At 38.7% G+C, this 14,223-nt stretch overlaps 1 protein-coding gene across 1 annotated transcript in view; it reads right to left on the bottom strand.

Moving 5' to 3' along the window:
* The window catches only part of DNAH5 (dynein axonemal heavy chain 5), a 321,482-nt gene that overhangs the window by 115,669 nt on the left and 191,590 nt on the right, over positions 1–14,223 (bottom strand). Inside the window, exons 42-47 of the mRNA XM_055366994.2 lie at positions 11,841–11,987; positions 8,905–9,146; positions 5,948–6,124; positions 4,361–4,562; positions 3,348–3,490; positions 1,908–2,042 (exon numbers count right to left, since the gene is read on the bottom strand). Of these exons, the coding sequence (XP_055222969.2) occupies positions 1,908–2,042; positions 3,348–3,490; positions 4,361–4,562; positions 5,948–6,124; positions 8,905–9,146; positions 11,841–11,987 (1,046 nt within the window). The remainder of the gene's footprint in view (positions 1–1,907; positions 2,043–3,347; positions 3,491–4,360; positions 4,563–5,947; positions 6,125–8,904; positions 9,147–11,840; positions 11,988–14,223) is intronic.

The raw sequence follows: 14,223 nt of genomic DNA, 5'->3' as shown, positions 1-14,223 counted from the left end.
CAAACCTTGCCCTCTTTATCTTTTCTTTTGACTGACCCTTATTTGTATCTTTGCAAGAAAGCTGTAATGATAAGCATAGCATTTCTCCGAGTTCTGTAAGTCATTCTAGTGAATTATGGAAACTGAGAGGGCTGAGGGAATGGCCTAATTTGTAGCCACTTGGTCAGAGGTATGGGTCTCTTGAGAACCCATGAGCTTGTGGCTGGTGTCTGAGTGAGGGCAGTCTTGTGGGGACTCGGCCCTTCACTTCTGAAGTCTGCATTAGCTCTGCCATAGTTACAATCAGAACTACACTGTAGGCCTAAAGAGTTCATACAGTCTCATGAAGTGTGGATCATTAGAAAATCACCCCACATAATGAAAAAATATCACACTCTGATCTGATTTTTTTAAAACCTTTATCCTCAAATAATGTTATAATTATAACCTTTAAAGAGAATGTCCTCCTAAGGTAAAACTAACAAAAGCTCTTTAATTGTAAAGCGGTATTAAAGGAACACATATAATGTCAGCATCTTGCCAGCCTAGGGTAATTTAATGTGTCCTTTCCCAAACACGAAAATGCCACTGCTAAGTCACTGCAATTTGGGGTTGACCATCCATCCAGATCTGCCCACCCAGACACTATATGAATGGTATTTATTTGATAGAAAGATAGCCCATACTGGAAATCCTGTCTCCTCCAGAAGAGTATAATGAAGCTGACCGTCTTATTTAGAAGTTTAATCAATGACCTTAGTGCATTGGCACTCCGCTGTCACCAATTAAATTAAGTGATAAAAAGTCGTGATTTAACCATGCCTTCAACAAGTTTCATTGCTCTGATATTTTCATTCCAACAGCTAAAGAACAACAAAGTTCATTAAAAGCAAAGTTCTTTGGATTTGTGTTCCCCTAAAAATTTCCCTTCCATTTGCAATTTATGACATGTATCTTCTGGTGATATATTAATGTTCTAATAAAAATATGAGAGATAATTTGCAAATCACTGAAGCATGTACTGACATTTGGGATTTCCTCCTCAGTTTCAATAAGGTCTTGTACAATTTAGGACCAGAAGAAAAAGAACTATTTAAGCCACTGCAAATCTAGGTCATTCCTGGTGGTTTCATTGGGAAAAAAAAAATAAACAATGCAAACTTGAGGGGTTTTTTCTCTCACACTTCTGTGATACATAGAGCAAAATATTTCATATCTAAGGGTCTAAGATTTTATACCTTGTTGCAATTGAGCATGGGAGCTAGGGTGGAATGTTAAGTCGGGGAACAACAAGATTAAAGTGGCATTTTAGGAAATAAGGATTGGAAGGTATAAAAGCTAGACTGAAAGAGAACTCAACTTGAACCAATCATAGCTGGGGATTCTTCCATGCCAATAACCTGGTATGCAATCATGCAGAAGTGGATTACCTAGAGGTAAACCAGGAGCATGAAGATAAAGAAATAGATGTGAAATGCATTTCTTTTGGTACTGTAACAGCCTTTGAGACCTGAGCAAGAGGGACGCATTAAAGATGATTACAAAGTGCCTAGCCTAAAAGAGTATTAGGAACACCTTCAGGCAAGCAGACTCTAGGGAAAGGAAGTAGGTTTAGGTGGGGAATAAATGATTTTCTTTCAGTTTTGGATTTTGCGTGTTCACAATATTTTCTACATAGATATTTTAAACCGCATTGAGGCCTATAGCACCTTATATAAGCTTTTAATGTTTCCATAATTTAAGATGTTATATTCTAACTAGGGAAACTATTGCAGTTGAATAATTGAAAGAATGGAAGACGTACGTGGGTGATTTATCATGGCTATGAAAATTCAGATGAGGTTCAGTTGAAGCAGAATAGTAGAGATTTGAGCCTCCAAAGTTTATCACAAACTTGGGCTTACTGAGCCATACCAAAGAGCCAGTACCTGGAACATCAGTGGGGTGGTTGCAGAAGAAAAATTCAGACTCTTGATCATGTGACATTCAGGATCATATTTTGACATAAATCCTTTAATTATTACTGTTTTGGCTGTTCCTTGTTCACCAATTAATAGCACTGCCTAAAATATAGGGAATTGAAAAAAAAATAAATGAAATAAATGAGTGTGATGGGCTGAATTTGTCCCCCCAAAATTCATATGCTGAATCTTCAACCCCTAGTACTTTAAAATGTGATTCTATTTGGAGATAAGGTCTTTAAAGAGGTGACTAAGGTAAAATAAAGCTGTTGGATGAGGCTTATTCCACTCTAACTGGTGTCCTTATAAGAAGAAGAAATTTGTGGCCAGGTGTGGTAGCTCACACCTGTAATCCCAGAACTTTGGGAGGCTGAGGTAGGCGGATCACCTGAGGTCAGGAGTTCGAGACCAGCCTGGCCAACATGGTGAAACCCCATCTGTACTAAAAATACAAAAATTAGCCAGGTGTGGTGGTGTGCACCTGTAATCCCAGCTACTCGGGAGGCTGAGGCAGGAGAATTGCTTGAACCCGAGAGGCAGACGTAGCAGTGAGCCCAGATTACACTATTGCACTCTAACCTGGGTGACAGAGACTCCATCTCAAAAAAAAAAAAGAAGAGGAAATTTGTACACACAAAGAAACGCCATGGGAAGACACAGTGAGAAGGCAGCCATCTACCAGCCAAGGAGAGGCGCCTCTGAAGAACCCCAGCCTGCCAACACCTTCATCCTGGACTTTCAGCCTCCAGAATAGAGAGAAAAGAAACTGCTGTTGTTCAGGCCACCTAGGCTGTGGTATTTGGTTACAGCAGCCCTAGCAAACTAGCTCAGCGATCAAAGCAGAAGGAATCCTTTGGGGAAAAGCAAGTCAAAATTTACTTTCTGTCAACTCATACATAAGAAATAATTACTTACTTATGAATTAGAACTATTCAACTCATACTTTAGTGGGGAATAATAAAGGAATAGTAGGTTAGGTAACATTTTCGTGTATTCTAAACTGCAACATAAAACATTTTATAATAAATGCAGGATGCTTCATGTTTGCTGGGCACGGTGGCTCACGCCTGTAATCCCAGGACTTTGGGAGGCCGAGGCGGGCGGATCACGAGGTCAGGAGATCGAGACCATGCTGGCTAACATGGTGAAACCCTGTCTGTACTAATAAATACAAAAAATTAGCCAGGCATGGTGGCGGGCACCTGTAGTCTCAGCTACTCAGGAGGCTGAGGCAGGAGAATGGCGTGAACCCGGGAGGCGGAGCCTGCAGTGAACGGAGATCGCGCCACTGCACTCCAGCCTGGGCAACAGAGTGAGACTCCGTCTCAATAAATAACTAAATAAATGCAGGATGCTTCATGTCTCCCCTTAAAATATGCTACAGTTAATAAAAATTAAAAGTCATACCTTGCCCTGTTTAGCAATGGTTTGAATTAGAAAGTCAGTCCTCACATTGTCAACATTTGGCACCAGAATAGAACCATACTCTGGGGTGGTATCAGACGGATACAGGTATTCCTGGGTACGCGTGTTCCAGTGCGTCCATGTACCTGAGGTGAACAGAGGACATTTCCATCTCCATATTAATAATTCAACTCCGAACTGTAATGAGCAGACATCCTTGAAATCTTATGAGGTCACCTTCCAAATTCTCCCCATAAAATGAAGATCATTAAAATTAGAGATTTAAGTACACAAGTCTGTGTTAGCTGAGTCAAAATGTCCCAAGGAACAATTTCAAGGTGGGAAACCTAGGAAATACTAGGAAGTATTTTGGAATTTTTAAAAAATATATATTAGTTTCCAATAGCGTGAAGTATGTATAAAAATACAGAACAGAGTGAGAGTAGTGTGTATCTAAAATCATTGGTCACTTTCGAATGTCTAATCTCACACACTTTTCATTAGGCAAAAGATCCTAGGCCGATGCATATGTATATTAAATATTTAATACATTATTATACACCCACATATATGTACTTTTCTGTATAAATGTACTTTATATATTTATACATACACCAATAACCTTAAAGTATATATACATACAGAGATAGAGATATACAGCTATAGATACACACGTATTTGGCAAAAATATACTTTAAACTTTGTGACTTTTATATAAATTGCTGATTATACTGAATGAGTGACAGAAATGGATCTGATTTGGTTTTTTAAATGTTTCTTAATTCATTGAAAGTTTAGTGCACAATATATTTAACAAGAGGAAAATGTGCATTTGAAATACAAAGTAGATTTTTTAAAAAGAAACCACTGTTCACTTTCTTCACACACGAACGTTTTCATATCTTACAGCCAATAATTATAAATCTCATTTAGAAAAAATATATATGGTGTAAATATTGGCCATGTAGGAAAGAACGGCCCCCATGGGTTCCGTCTGGACGGGCAGGTGTCCTCACCGTCGGGCGCCACGTAGTAGTCGAAGGCGGTGTCCCCGGGCCCCGCTGGCGGCGGCAGCTCCAGCGTCCCTGTGGGCCGAGAGCGCAGCCAGAGCTCCAGGCGGCGCCGTCCGTCCAGCTCCAGCGCCGCCCCCGCGCTCCACAGCAGCGCGAACACGAACAGCCGCCCCAGGTGAGCCCGGCTCACCTCCCCGCCTTGCTCCTGAGAAGGAAAGACACTTTTTTTTTAATAACTTGATTCTGAAACCCAAACGTTGCTCTAGGGTTTCAATGGAAACAGTAAACATAGAAACAAGACACTAGTTGCCCTCCAAGAACAAGGGAAAGGATGAATACAACTGGAGAACAAATGAAGAACTGATCTCTGAGAACAGCAAGCTGCCTTTAAACATAATAGGGTTGGCCGGGCACGGTGGCTCATGCCTGTACTCCCACCACTTTGGGAGGCCGAGGCGGGCGGATCATGAGGTCAGGAGATCGAGACCATCCTGGCTAACATGGTGAAACCCCGTCTCTACTAAAAATACAAAAAAAAAAAAAAATTAGCCGAGCGTGGTGGCGGGCGCCTGTAGTCCCAGCTACTCGGGAGGCAGAGGCAGGAGAATGGCGTGAACTTGGGAGGCGGAGCTTGCAGTGAGCCGAGATGGCGCTACTGCACTCCAGCCTGGGCGACACAGCGAGACTCCATGGCAAAAAACAAACAAACAAACAAAAAAACAGGGTTTATCGCAGCACTGTTCACCACAGTCAAGACCTGGAGACAACCTAAGTGTCCATCAACAGATGAATGGATAAAGAAAAGTGCTACATACACACAAGGGAGTACTATTCAGCCATAAAAAAGAATGAGAGCCTGTCATTTGAACAACATGAATGGAACTGGAGGTTATTATGTTAAGTGAAATAAGCCAGACGCAGAAAGACAAACTTGGTATATTATCATGCATTTGTGGGAGCTAAAAATTAAAACAATTGAAGTCATGGAGATAGAGTAGAAGGATGGTTACCAGAGGCTAGGAAGGGGAGTGGGGAAGGGGGAGGAAATGGGGATGATGAATGGGTGCAAAAATACACAGTGATTGCAGTCAGCAATAATTTGTTGTGCATTGTAGAGTAACTGAGGGAGTCCAATTGTAATGTTCATAACACAAAGAAATGAAGAATGAGGTGATAGATACCCCATTCACCTTGATGTGGTTATTACACATAGCATACCGGTATCAAAATATCTCATGTACCCCATAAATATGTATACCTACTATGTACCCACAAAAATTAAAAATTAAAACACACACACAGTAATAATTTTGGGATACCTGTTGCATGACTTTGTTAACCTGCAACTAAATTCCAAATCCATGGTTAGCTGTATTTTTTGTTAAAGGGATATGAAAAAATAAGTATATATGTGGGATCCATGTTTGAAATATTCCCCCTCCCCAACAGCTCTAACAAAATCTAATTTCAAATATAGTACTCTCTGTGCAGCATGGATGGCTACATTAATAAGAGAGAAAATATAGTACTCTCTGTGCAGCATGGCTAAGTTGATAAGAGAGAATTTCTCTAGAAAGTTGAGCAATTTACCTTCGGAGGAATCAGGCCTTGAAGCATGTTAATGCTCTGTGTGATGACAAAGGCCTCCAGCACCTCCATCTTGTATTCTAAGTTCTGGATACAGAAGCGATACAAGTCCGGGAAAGACTCGGTGTACAGCTGACGAAGAATTTCTGCTTCTTGAGGTGAGCGTTTCTTAAGAAAACCCTGTCAGTTCACAGACAAGTGTATTCATGAAACTTATTAGCACACTAGGAAAATGGTCATTTGGGGACAAAAATTTTAAAAGTATCTGTTAATAATGATAATATCTAATGGTTATACCACACACTATGTTCCAGGCTTTGTTACAAACTCTTCCACGTATTAATTCACTTAATCTTCAAAACAACCCTACAAGGTAAGATCTGCTCTTTTCCTCCTTTTACACATGAGGAAACAGAGGCCCAGGAAGTGTACGTAGCCTGCTCAGGAGCCCACTGCAAGCAGCTGGCAAGGGCAGAATTCAGACCCAGAAAGCCTGGGCCTACATGTTCAGCTACTACACTATCCATATGCTCACAGATGGAGAAATAGTCTTCAACTCTTGATTAAAATATGCTGGGAGAAAATGAGAAGGCACATATATGGAAATAACTCAGGGGAGAAAAGTAAAGAATAAAAGATGAACAAAGGAAATCCATACCCAGGTTTTTTTTTCTTTTTTTGAGACAGGATCTTACTCTGTCACTCAGGCTGGAATACAGTGGCATGATCTCAGTTCACTACAACCTCCACCTCCCAGGCTCAGGTGATCCTCTGGCCTCAGCCCCTCAAGCAGCTGGGACCACAAGTGCATGCCACTACACCCAGCTAATTTTTGTAATTTTTGTCAAGACAGGGTTTTGCCATATTGCCCAAGCTAGTCTCAAACTCCTCGCCTCAAGCAATCCGCCTGCCTTGGCCTCCCAAAGTGCTGGGATTACAGGCATGAGCCACTGTGCCTGGCCCCCAGATTTTTTTTAACAGAAAACAAAGATTTACTACAATTAGTTGTTTCTTTTTATTTCTTCTAATTTAATTAATAAACAGTGTCGAAAAATATCAAGGATATTCATGAAAATGGAGAATTTGGTCATTTGAGAAACCTAGTATTAAGAAACTGCATCTCATAAATACCACTTAACACACAGCATTTCCTTAAGATGAGGCAAGTTCTCTTAAGGTCAAGAGATCAGCTCATTCTTCACCTCAATATTCCAAGAAACAATTAGAGACTCTGAACAGAAGCAATAAAATGTTGATTCTGAATTATTCATTAGTTCATGAATTTACCATGATTCTACCTCGACAAAAACATAACACAGCACTTTTGAGTTGATGGAACCGAAAGACGACATTCACTAGGGCAGGTAACCAGGTTGGCTCCCTGAAGCTGACAGATTGTCAGCAACACAACTTTTCAATTACTCTGCCCTCTAATAACTCTCAGAGCTGGCCTTCCTGTTCTAAACATTTCCAATCTGATTCTTCTCATGAGTCTTGCTTTTCCTAACAATTTCCAAAAAAGAAAATGCATTATTTAAAACATATAGGATATTATGAGGTGGGTATAGCATTAAAGTAAAGGTCTTATTCAGTCTCAGTATGGACAGACTATAGCAAAAGCTTATTTTATAAATAGCAAACTCATGCATTAGCTAGTATTCCATTAGCTAGTTGTATAAAAGTATTTTTCAAAAACCTTTTTGAAATTGAAGTATTTTGGAAAAATCATATATATACATTTTCACTGGTAGTTTGCGGTACCTGTGGTTTCCAAGCCTGGCTATGTGAAAAAAAAATGTTGTGGCACTTAAAAGAAAAAAAAAAAAAAAATCCTGAGTTGCCTCCCAGAGATTCTAATTTGGTAAGATTGAAGTGTAACCCAATCATCTGTATTTTAAAGAATTGTCATTAGTGATTACTTTTGCAAAAACAGGGTTGCAACCCTCTGCTTTTATTTTCCTTAATGGATGGATAATCTAACTGTGAAATCTGAAACCTTTACAACTATTTTTAGTGACACATTCAACTCTATGTCAACATCATTTTGCTATATGATTCCCTCCTTCTTCCCATCTTCATACCAAATCTAAAGCCTTTTGCAACAGAGTTGAGTAAATTCTGGAAAGACATTACTAAAAAGTTAGGATATAACCATATAGAAATAAAAGTTTGCAAATGTAATGATATAATGTAAAATAAACATCTACTTTATTTAAATTAAGAATTTAAATGTTTTCAATCAAAATCATCTTCAAAAAACTTAGGTGATGAAAATAATCAATATAACCAACTATGTAAAACAAGATTTTTCATGTGGCTTATCTAATAAACATTCTGCCTTACATTATAATATTTATATAGCAAAATATCTAAGTATGCAAGGCATTTATTTATAATATAATTTTGATCAATATATTCTAGGATATATTGCTGGTAATAAAATAATATACCTGATTATGAATTGATGAGCTGTTATCTGAAATATTATTGCCAAGTTCAAATTTGGAACTAACGTTATAACTAATGAATCTCATAAAAATTCCTTATATGCAATTTTAATAAACTGACTCCAAGTTAATGTTCTAAGATGGTCCTCCTAAACTTTATGTGAATGTGTACCTTTCAAAAATATCATGAATCCCCAGATTGATCAAATTAAATTTTACTTATTCAGTCCTCAGACACAGTTTGGCAAGACTGTTGGTTCATACAGGCCTGGCAATTACTCTACAACCCAGAGGTTGGAAATCCCAGTTCAAAAGTGATTAGAAGAGTAATGAAGAAACATGTTAGGAGCAATCAGGGTTTGAATGTCCCAGTGCATTCAAGGTATCTTCCATAAACATTAGCATAAAAATGCAGTTACACTGCCATCTGCAGAAAAATTGGCACACACACTAAAAGAATGCTAAAGGATCTGTTTTCCTTTTTAATTATACAAAAGAAGGATTCAATTATACCTCAAGAATAGGACTCCAATCAAGGATAGAAGAGCTCATGAAAACCATTCCATTTCTTGAGACAGTGGCAGGAGAAGCATTGTCAATGTTATGAGGCTCGAAAATGATCTTGCAGTTTGGAGCCATGGGAATCCGATCACCGTTGGCAAGGGTTAGAGTTTTGTTATCATCCAAAACAGAATTCAGATTTTCAATCCAGATGGCATCTACTGGACCATCAAGAATTATCCAGATATGTTCCCCTAGAATACCCCACCAAAGGGAAAAAAAAATACATACACTCATGCAGTGCATGTACACATAAGTTTAAAATAGCTTGAAGAACTACTATATTCGATGTAATTTTCATTAATTTTTAAATACAGTTTTGCTCCAAATGATTACCTTGTTTTATTACAAAGGATCTTCAAAGATATTTATATAGTAGTCAAGGCCCATAATTAAATCAAAAAGTAGTTTGTTTATTGGACAAATATTCATTGAGCACCTTGCATATGTCACTGTTCTAGGGGCTGAGGATATTGTGGTAAATGAGACAATGTCCTGCTTTTGCAGAGCTTACATTCTAAGGAGTAGAGATGACAAGCAAACAAATAAAAGTTTAACATACAAAAAAACTAAGTAGAATGAGGGCATGGGGCATGTTTTAGATAAGGTGGTCGATAAGATATTCCAGGAAGAGAATGAAGTGATGTAAAGATCTAGAGGTAGAATATTCCAGACAGCAAGAACAGAAAGTGCTAAGCCCCTGAAGCAGATACAGGCTTAGTGTAATACAATGGACTGAATGTTTGTGTTCCCCTAAAATATCCTCATGAACGAGATTAGTGCCCTTATAAAGAGACCTCAGAGAACTCCCTTGCCCTTCTGCAACATGGGGTACAGCAAGAAATCAGCAGACTGCAACCATGAAGAAAGCCCTCCCCAGAACCCGACCATGCTGGCTCCCTGATCTCAGACCTCCAGCCTCTGGAACTATGAGAAGTGAATGTCTATTGTTTATAAGCCACCCAGTCTCTAGCATCCCAAACTAAGGTGATCACATTCCAGGAACAGTAAGAAGTTAAACCTGAAGGGCAAAAAGAGGAGGAAGGGGAGAGGTATATGAGGGCAGTGGGAAAGACAGAGCTATGGAACCCATTCTGGTTTGCACCTAAGTCTAAGGCATCCAGTAGAGATCCTCGTAGAGTTGCTGAGTTGGGAATTCAGGAGAGAGGTCAGGGCTGGAGAAAAAATGTGAAAGTCGCCAGTTTAGAGATGGGATTTAAAGCTGTGGGACTGGGTAAGTTTCTTCTAGATAAGTGTGGAGAGAGAAGAGGGCTGAAGACAGAGGCTCTGTAACCCTTAGGCTTCTGGCATGGTCTCCTGTGTTTGCTCCCCTTTCTTCCAGACTTCTCAAGGAAGCAGAAGTGGAAAAAGAGCTAGCAGGATGAGGAATCCCTGCAGCCCAGGGAAGGAAGGGTTTCAAGAAGGCAGGCGATCAACTGTGCCGAATGCTCCTGAGGGCAGTACCAGACTGAGAACTGGCAACTTGTATTTGATAAGCTGGAGGTCAGGGGTGTCCTTGATACAGCAATTTCAGAGGAACACTGGGCAAAAAACTTGACAGCAGTCACACGAGGAGATACTTGGAGGTAGAGAAAATGACAAACATCAGCAGATTGCTCAACAAGAATGTCATTGTAAATTTAGGTATTTGATTTAATAGTAGCATTCCTCTTAATTTCTCAACTACTACCTTCTCTTACTCACCAACACCATGACCTGTCTTGTGGTTCTAAATTTTCTTTGCTATGCAACAACCGTGGGATAGTCTATTTAAAAAAATGCTTTGAAAATCCTAATCAAGTTCATTCAACTAGCAATTCAAGTAAAATGGTGATCTAATCACCAGAGTCACTTTGAAAGAAAAAGCATATGTTGCCTTTTTTTAATGTGGAAAGAAGGGGAAAAAAAAAAAACTCTGAGCTCTTGTTCTTTTAAGTCACATTTGGTCACTGGGTCTGTGTTTACAATGGATTACTGGAACAAATCAGGAATAAAATTTGATTTCTTTCCAGTAGAACAAAAACAATTTCTAATATAAGCACTTTTTTAAATGAAGCATTTTCATTTCTCTTTCGACAATTTATATTAGTGTTATTAAATGCGAACGTCAATGGTACTACTTTAAACATTTTTCAGAAGGACACTGTTGCCCAAAGGGTAAACCCAGGAAGCCCAAATATCTCCTCCTTCTCCTGCTTCTTTCTCTCTGCAATTGTATTCACTCTGCCTTTGCCTGCTCACTCAGGAGTGAGGAAATCAAATGAGAAGAAAGCTGATGTCACCTCTTCCCACCGAGTTTATATTCTGAGAACATTGGGTTCAATTTACAAAGTCCATAAGTGAGGGACTATTCAGACTGAACCGCTAGCCCTTAATGAGTTTGTTTAAACAACTGAACACCAATGTCCATCTATACAGAATAATTTATTAGTTCAATGTAGACTTCATTTTTGCTATATACAATTTTCTCTCCCAAATAACCCATTTTCTCTGTGACTTTATAGAGAAATCAATTCTTTAAAAATAGGCTGTACTTAAATGAGAGCAACACTGGTAAAATATTCAGTGAAAATAGTTATGGTAAAATCACTTTATTCAATACTATCAATTTTCCTTAACAGCTTTTTCCATCTATTTTATTCTAAAATATCACAGGGATACAGACATATTTTTTTAGAAAATATTATTTCATAAAAGGGAGCATTTTAAATACTGTAATCAATAATTTCATTATTTCAACATTCACAAATATCATACTGATTTATGACTTCTTAGTCTTGGCTAAGATATTATACAGCAAATACAGTTGTTCTACTAATTCTGTATAGCCTCTAAGGATTTTATCTAGAAGTATATATCAAAAATAATCCTTGTAATTTATCTTCTACCTTTCTTTGCTCTTAATGTTTTCCTCCAAAGCGTAGAAAATATCCCATCAGTCCAGTCATTTGTGGCAACGTCCAGCCGACCAAACATCTGTGGGGCAGTAATCGCTTTGGGATTCATCCTCATTTCCCGATGTGGTTTTCCACAATCTATACCAAGTAAATCCAAATTTTAGACATCTCAGATGGGAAGTGAACCATCATTAAGCAACATTGCACTAATTTGTGGTGTACTGTCAGCAGGTGCTCAAAATATGAAAACTGCAGAACTACATTGAAAATATGTCTTACTGCATTCTAAGTTACCATAATTAGCTTCATTATACTTTATTGACTAAAGCACTTTTTTATCTTCTTTAGAGAAAATTGCATATTGTTTAGGGGTGAAAAAAGATACCATGCTGGAACTTATGAAGGTACTAATATAATCTGGAAGCTCTCTAAATTTCATGGCTCAAAACAAATCTTTGGTTTAAGCTACACTAGATTAAATCTTCTGCCTGAAATATCACCTAGAAGATGCCTCATTCACTGCATTATCAGCTTTGATTTGTGATATGTTTTCTTGCTCACCTTGAAAACGATAAGCTAAATGAATTTTGCATGAATCAAGGACTTTCTTTTGTGACCAAGAAATGTATTCAAGAAATGTATTCAAATCTTTCACACCCTAAGCCGACTCTTCAGTGGGCTGGGATTCTGTGCATAAGGGACTGTGGTTAATGAGCAGAAGAGTGAGGGACTGTGGTTAATGAGCAGAAGAGTGAACAATAAGGTTTAAAGTATAAAATTATAAAAATGGGCAGGGCGCGGTGGCTCACGCCTGTAATCCCAGCACTTTGGGGGGCCAAGGCGGGCAGATCATGAGGTCAGGAGTTCGAGATCAGCCTGGCCAACACGGTGAAACCCCGTCCCTACTGAAAATACAAAAATTAGCTGGGCATGGCGGAAGTGCCAAAGCACTTCCTTGGGTATATCATGTTCTCTCCAATCCCTCCTACTGACACAGACTCTTTTTTCTGCTAAAAACATTTTTTATCAATCTGGTACTCAACCCTCAAGCCTCGGATGAAGTAGCACCTGGTCTGTATGCCTTTCTATAATTCCTTAGAGGATTTTCTGATCACCTTGGCCTCTACTCACGGGACACTTGTCCAAACCTTCCTTATAGCAATTCCCTGTTGAGTTATAATTATCTCTGTCTATGTCTATGTCCTGCTTCTAATACAGAACCTGACAGATCTTCAAAGTATGCAATATTAAAGACATTTGATGAGATATATGCTAAATCAGGGGACAAATAATATGCATCAGCCCTCCACTTCGTCAGCAGAAGTTAAATTATCTTCTCAATCTTTTGGATTATTAACATTTTCAGTGAGAAACAATGGTTCTTTAAGTAAGATTAATGTTTCCTCTACTACTAAAACCAAAACCAAGTTCATAAACAGCAAATAGTCTAATGATTAATTCTTCTTTGCAAGGAACTTCTCCAGAATCAGTGATGCCATACAGATTACATAATTTAGATATACCATACATAATGTATCTATATTGTTTAATATTTAGTACTCATTTTGTTCGAGTCATTGTACCATGTGCATTTAAAGTTTATTGTTAACAGAAGGCGGCTTCGTCACTGCAACAAAAATATTATTGCGAAAAATTTGAGAGGAAGAACACAATCATTTAAGAAACATAAAAATCCCAAAACAGAATCTTAACAGCATACATGAAAAACCACGTGATAAGTCCTGCAGGTTGGAGTGGTCCGTTTTGGTAGAGGTAGGTGTTAGCTGAGAACACACTTTATCTCAGTCTGAGGACTGCCTGGTAGAGTCCTGATAGACAGAATTCACTTCCTCCAATAACTGAGGAAACAAAGACCAAACCCGACACCTGCAGGGTCCCACAGTAAATACTGGCAATCCTCAGCAACCACCAACAATGTACCAGTGTTGCATCAGTAGCAGTGCACTGAGGTTTCGGGAACTGCCTGAAAGCCCACCCAGGTACCTCTTTGCTGGATGGGCTTTCAGTCAGCTCCTAGAACCTCAATGCACTGCTATATATTTTGCATTCCAACCGCCAAGGTTCTGTGACATTTTGGAATGTCTACGGGATGCCAATATTTTTAGAAAGAGAGTCATCCATGTCTGATCAGAACCAGAGAATACAAGAATAATCATGAATGTGGTAATGTCCATTATCCTTAGATGACTTTAGATGTAAGGCTTGGGGACATCTGGAAATGAAATGCATTTATTTAACTTCACTAAAATAAATCTGATTCCAAATGGGAAGGTAATTTATGATTGGGATTGGGATGACTTCGGCATATAGAACATAAGAGTTGGGTTTGGAATTATTTTCTATTTATTAGGAG

This window comes from Gorilla gorilla, chromosome 19 (genome assembly GCF_029281585.2).
Source record: "Gorilla gorilla gorilla isolate KB3781 chromosome 19, NHGRI_mGorGor1-v2.1_pri, whole genome shotgun sequence".
In the NCBI taxonomy this organism is placed as follows: domain Eukaryota; kingdom Metazoa; phylum Chordata; class Mammalia; order Primates; family Hominidae; genus Gorilla; species Gorilla gorilla.
Note: the sequence above shows the minus strand (reverse complement) of the source record. Positions and strands in the feature narration are given on the sequence as shown.